The sequence below is a fragment of the Pelophylax lessonae genome, assembly GCF_965119305.1.
Source record: "Pelophylax lessonae genome assembly, chromosome: 6".
NCBI lineage: Eukaryota > Metazoa > Chordata > Amphibia > Anura > Ranidae > Pelophylax > Pelophylax lessonae.
In genome coordinates, this window is record NC_138773.1 from 237,418,576 (window position 1) to 237,425,588 (window position 7,013).

The window sequence follows — 7,013 nt, forward strand, 5'->3', positions numbered from 1 at the left end:
ATAAAAACACAACTATCACAGATGACGACAGATTTAGCCTTTTATGTAAAATCATACATAATTTATACTAATATATATATATATATTTTTTTTTTTTTTTAAACTTACACACACACTAATTATATATATATATATATATATATATATATATATATACACACAGACACACACACACGCATATAAAAATTACATATCTACACACTAATATAATTACATATACATATATATATATATATATATATATATATATATATATATATATATATATATATACATACACACACACACACACACATTATATAATATATATATATATATATATATATATATATATATATATATAATATAATATAATGTGTGTGTGTATATATATATATATATAAAAAAATGAACAAATATACACACATCGCATACATACACACACAAACTTATTTCAATTTTCTTTTTTTTTCCCCTAATGTCATTCAAGTATGTTCTTTTCAACATACTTTGCCACTGAGTAAAAAAGCTGGTGATAATGAAAAACCCATATTAACCTGCACTGGAACTGAAAGCAATTAGGCATAACACAATATAGATCTAATAACTTTAAATCATCTTTTACATTAAAAGTACTAAGCTACAAAACAATAAAATCTCCACTACAAAAGACTTTCAATGTATAAATATTCCAATGCCGCACAAATGCATTGTATACAACATACTCCAACAACATATTATTAAAAAATTAACCTTTTGATGATTGTATAGTGCTAATCACACCCGCTATGCACAAACTTTGTTTCCAAAATCTCTATACAAAAGTTACACCCTTAAAATAAATACAATATTTGGTGTAAGAAATAATTGTTACAGATCAGTCTCATGGTAAACACTCCAAAAATACAAGCAGAAAAGATTAAGACTGATAACATGACACAAGACGCTGTCAACTCACAAGTGTACATCAACTGAAATGATATTTAAAGTTCACATAAACAACCAAGTAAATCACTTAAAAAGAACTCGTTATTGGAACTTCAAATATAGCAAAATCCTACTTAAAAATTCACGATCCTGGAAAAATGGAAGTTCGAAATATACCGAACCTGCATTTCATAGCTTTAACCTTTTTAAAAAACGAATCATATGCACACCAAAGCTTGCAACTTTACACTTTTAAAAAGGCAAATATCCTTAATGCTTTCCAAAACTTCTATTAGATAAGGCATTTTTCAGGAAACAAAGGTAAAAATTGTTACATACCTGCAGTTTGGAGGTGGATCAAGGGTTATTTCAGCTAACTCCTTCTGAATTCTGTAAGTGAAATGAGAAGCGATTCAAACACTCTGCAGAATGAATCAGGGAATTACACTGCCCTCTACCATGATGTTGTTAAATGCAACGCTGGCTTTGCCTTCAGTAACGCTAACATGGCTGCTTCCTCTTTGTTCTCAGAGGCATAACCCAAATCCTACAACACAGGAACTTAGCAGCTGTATTCCAGGGGCGTCAATGCAGATATGCTGCCTACAAAGGCAGGAGGGTGAAAGAGGATTCTTTCAGCTCCTCAGAAAAGTGAAAATGGTTCGATTCAAAACACTCTTTGATAGAGAGAATTCCTTTTTAAGCTAATATGTAAATGAGGCTGGAAGGGAGGAGGTGAACTTCAGCATTTTGACAATGACTTTAGACGAGTCTAACTGTGCTTATAAGGAGCTACAATTAACCAAACAAAAGCATGAACTGTGTGTGTTTTTTATTTTAGCTCTAAATCTAAACATTTTAAAAATATTCCTATGCAATACTGCATATCCTACATACAAAGTTAATAAATTATAAAAGTTGTACAACTACTTTTTCCCCTGATATCCAAAAATGTTTCGATCAGATTTTACACAGAAACAGTATGAAATAACAACTAGATTATAACAAAGAAAATTAGTTCAGATTTATTAAAATAAAAATCAGTGGTGAACAAAATTCTACAGATTTATAAGTATAATCACTAACAGACTCTATGATAATCCTTGGTTTAAAGTCACCTAAAACTACTTTGGAGACACTTTAAATAGCAAAAAAAATAAAAAAAATAAACACGAAGGAACACACCTCACGACCTTACAATTTTCTTTAGCACTGCAGCCAAGCCTTCAAAATAAAAAAAGCTCAGCTCTGATACATTCTGCCAAGATACAGTTTATATAAAACCATTACATTCTTGCTAATACCTGAGCAGAAAAACACAAATAAACACTCTAATAGAATTAGTCATGGCAAATCACAAAGATATTTATGGTGCCATTCTACATGGAATAAAGCAAAAGGATTCGAACCAACAGAAAAGAACAGCAGTAGCAACACTAACTTTTGAAACTTATGGAAGTGAAAGAACAGATCCCTGCAAAGAAACACAAATCTCAACGCATTTTCCTGGAATGAACTGAAAGAGCAGCAAAATTAAATCAAACGCAGGCTGGCATACTTAAAAGCACAAGATTGCTTGCAAAATACCTGAACTTTGCCTGCGCATTTAGTCATTACGATGCTTCCATAAAATAGGATTTCTTTGAATGCTTGGTGTATTTTAGGATGTCTGAACTAGCCAAGTGATAAATGCCAGGATTTACATGATTAGCTTTGGCCAGGATAAGCAGCAGATAATGATAACTGAGAAATACAAACTTACCTCTGTGCCATCCACCTCAGTTTGTCAATACGGCAGCTAATAGTGTGCAAACACAAACCCCTTTGTGTGATATTGCTTACTTATGACAATCAATACTCTGAGGCTTGGTCAACAGGAAAAGGAAGGTTTCTAGTGGCTAGCATCTATGTGGGAGAATGAGCTCATAACCTTAAATAGCGTTTCTGTGGTTGCAGACTTGTGGAGAGAACATTAAAATCACACACGTCCACAAAAGGTTATGGATGGTTATAAATATTAGAGATTGAAAGCGGACACACGTTCTCCTGCACGGATCAGGCAATGCTGCCATAAGGCCAATTTTGGAACTCAGAAACACTGCCTGGATGATGCATGAAGGAACACATCTGTCAGGCCTTATGATAGAACTTTGAGCTCATACATGGTAGATAAATCATTCACCTGATTTCCCAACTCTAACCAATGGCAACCACTGCTTAGCAAAGTCTACCACAGTATTCATGAAATATACCATTAAATAAGAGTCATTATGAAAATTCCACAGATGCCGAATCAGTGGATGAGCTAAACAGTAATGGTCTTAGCACATTTTTCTTTTGCTCAGTTCAAGTCCACTGTTTCCAGTTATCAAAATAATGCTCATAGTGTCTATGGGCATAGAGAAAAGGATTAAGACAATCTCAAGGTACAGGTACAATGAATGAGATTGCTCAAAGAGCGCTTAGGTTGTGCAAAGTGTAAACACTCTGAATAACCAGGCTATTATGTGAAAATAATTTAAGATTTGATGATTGGCTGCCATGCAATCATGGCAAACAAGTTTGCACTCCGTTCTATTAAGAAGAACCTGTAAATAAAAGCATGGGTGCTGCCATTTATGCCTTGTTTTTACTTTTATATTGAAGGTCCAGACTCAAAGGCGATTGCTCTTATTCATACATACTACCTAGCGCAGCAGTTCTCAGCCAGGGTTCCACCAGAGGCTGCAGCGGACTAACCTCCAATGCCGGCATAGTCTTGGCCAGCTGCAGGCACAAATTATCTTTTTGGCTTTCTGCAATGTTGGCATTCTTCCCACTGGCCACCAACACAAGGGACAAATGTTCCCACTGAACCCTCAATTAACTGTTTTTTTAGCAGCAGGGCCCCGAGAACTGAAAATACTTTTGGGCGTTCCTCTGGGCTAAAAAGTTTGAGAAAGGTTGACCTAGTGAGGCACTGCCCTGGAACAAACATGCAGCTAGTGAAGATTAAAAGACCAAAATCCCATCCTATTTGTTTGTTCTTGCTGACCCCAAAGCCCTGGAGTCTGCAACTTTAAAAACCAAGACAGTAATGGCAGCTCCCATATTTCTATCCTTAGAAGTTCACTTTAAAGCCCAGCGGTGCCCCAAATGGTAATGTGTCACTAGTGCAAATAGGAGTTTTCTCCCTCCTGTGGGACTTGGCAGCCTACAGAATAGTTCTTTCACCCATCATTGAGCATCGGACTTGTTTGATTACCTTTTAGCACTAGTAGACAGCTTTGCAGTGGTTTTACTGGACAATTTGGTATTTTTCTTCTGTTGAACTGCTGAAGGTTTCCTTTCTTCTTGCTCCTCTGGCTCAGGGGCTGGCGGGTCCCTCTGGTCAGCATCCGAACTTCCACTGCTGGTACTAGGACTTTCATCATCTGATCTTTGCCGATCACTAGACATGTTGGTAGATGGTACTCAGTCCTGATATAGAACCTAGAAAAGAAAGAAAAATACCATCACAACTTCAGTTAAGCATAATAACAGCACAACTCAATGAAAGTAAAATATTTATATTCCATAAACAAACAACTTCTGTAGGAAAACTAAACACTTGCTATACTCTGTACATAAACCAGATTACGTCTTCAGACGTTTCTTGTCTGACTTTTCAAAGATCCCCCAGTCATAACACTAAGGCTACATTCACACCTGAGCGTAGCGTTTTCGTGTGTTTTTTTACCGCGATTTACAGGCGTTTTTAGATTGAATAGAGACCAATGGAAAACGCCTGTAATCTGCCCAAAAAGAAGCTCATGTACTTTTTTGAGCGTTGGGCGTTTTGCTCACAGCGTCAAAACACTCAGATGTGAACAGGGGCCATTGAAATGAATAGGATTGGTCTTGTTGGGCGTTTTGAGAGCTGATCCTAGAGCAGAAAAACTCTCCAAAAACGCCTACATGTGAACGGAGCCTTAGGGATCAATAATACCCCCCCCCAAGTGATAGAGTATGCTCCAAGTCAAAGAGCGCACTCTTCACACCACAAGGAATCTCAGAAGCATTTCTGAAAATAGCCAAAAAAGCATTTCACACGCGCTTTGGGGACAAAAGAGATTCTTTCACTTCGTTCCAAATTCCTGACCTGCAAATATATGTGTAAACATCTGCAGGGGTCAGTAGAATTAATAACAGAAGTCAGTGATGTCTTGTAAATAATAACACTAATGAGGATCAGTGTTGCAGACACTTTTAGTTCATTTATCCCCTGTAGAATGGAGGAGTATTGGTGACCAGCAGACCAGTTAAGGGTAAGCTGCAATCCTTCAATCAAGGAGGAACCAAAAGTGCCCGACTCATTGGTAGAACACTGCAGTTCCTCTACATCTAGAAAAGACCACAAACTGCCCAGATCTAAACTACTAGAAGTGCTGGTCAACAAGGGTGAGCTGGGCTTTGTAGTTCCTCTGGAGGAATCAAAGATCCTATGCATAAGGACCTTCTGCATAGGACATTTAGTTCCAATGCAGTTGAAGGAGGATCAGACTACCCACGTCTAATCGACAACACATTGCCCACAGGCTGGGCAGATTGGGGCATGTAGCTCATGTATGGTTGGCAGGTCATATAAAGAACACTGACAAGCCAGACAGGATGAGCTCAGATCTGATAGAGATGGCTGACAGGGACAGGGCTGGCTGGGACTTGTAGCTCTGCAGAGAAGTAGGGTTGCAGCTTGCCCACGGTTGACCTAGAAAGGTCCATGTGGAACTTCTAGTTAGTCGGCAGGTCCCTGGCTGGTCTTGGCCAATTCATGAAGACAACTGACAAGGACAGGGCTTGGAATCCCTCCACACCTGGTGCAGATCTGATAGCAATGTCCTACAGGTCAGACTGGGTCTGTAGCTCCCCGGAGTTAGGTTGTGGCTTTCCCATGGCTGAAATAGAAAGGCCCATGTGGGACTTGTAGTTGCTCAATGGTTAGCGGGCTCCTTTCAGACCATTACCAATCTATAAGGACAGCTGACAAGCAGGACAGGATAGGACTTGTAGTCCCCCCTTCACCTGGCCCAGATCCGATACAGATAACTGAAAGGGAAGGCTGGGATTAGTAATTCTCCAGAGCAGAAGGGTTGCAAACTGCCTATTATAGACCTTGAAAGACTCATATAGGACCTGTGGTTCCCCCACAGTTGGCAGGTTCCTGGCTGGCCATGACCAATTTATGAAGATTGGTGACAAGCAGAACAAGATGGGACTTGTAGTCCCTCCACACCTGGTCCAGATGGTGGATATGACTGGCTGGGATTTGAATTTTCCCATAGCTGACCTAGAAATACCAATGTAAGACTTTTAGTTCTTCCACAGTCCCTGGCTGGCCATGGCCAGTTTATGAAAACTGGTGCTGACCACAACATCAGACTTGTCCCTCCACACCTGGTCCACATGGCTGGCCATGGTCAGTTTATGAAAACTGGTGCCAACCACATCAGACTTGTCCCTCCACACCTGGTCCACATGACTGGCTGGGATTTGTAGTTCCCCAGACCTGAAGGGCCATAGATTATCCACAGCTGACACAGGAATGCCGGGGAAGGTCTTGTAATGTATCCATGGCTGGCCGGCCATGGCCAATCTATGAAGATTGCTGGCAACCAGAAGAATAAAATGGGACTTGTACTCTCTTCATACCAATCTGGGATAGGGAATATGTTTGGCCAGGAATTGTAGTTCCCTGGATCTGAAGGGCCAGATTGCCCAAGGCTGATCAGGAAGGTTTGAGTGGGAATTGTAGTTCCTCTATGGCTAGCGGGTCCCTGGCTGGCCATGGCCAATCTATAAAGATTGCTTACAACCAGAACAAGATGGGACTTGTAGTCCCTTCATACCAGGCTCAGATGGGGGGATATGTCTGGCTGGGATTTGTAGTTTTATAGATCTAAAAGGACCCCACATTGCCCAAGGCTGACCCAGGAAGGCTGGTGGGGGGACCTGTAGTTCCACCATGGCTGGTGGGTCCCTGGCTGGCCAATGCACCAAGGCAGCTGCCAAGAAGGACAGCCTGGGACTTGTAGCCCCCCCCCCCTCCCCCCACAAGGTCTTAATGTCAGATATGTCTAGCTGAGATTTGT

General features: G+C 39.9%; 1 protein-coding gene across 1 annotated transcript in view; it reads right to left on the reverse strand.

The window, feature by feature from the left end:
* Positions 1-4,396, reverse strand: part of UBE2E3 (ubiquitin conjugating enzyme E2 E3) — a 110,322-nt gene extending 105,926 nt beyond the window's left edge. Inside the window, exons 1-2 of the mRNA XM_082261949.1 lie at positions 4,151-4,396; positions 1,246-1,296 (exon numbers count right to left, since the gene is read on the reverse strand). Of these exons, the coding sequence (XP_082118075.1) occupies positions 1,246-1,296; positions 4,151-4,344 (245 nt within the window). The 5' untranslated portion in view covers positions 4,345-4,396. The remainder of the gene's footprint in view (positions 1-1,245; positions 1,297-4,150) is intronic.
* Between the last annotated feature and the right edge of the window lie 2,617 nt (positions 4,397-7,013).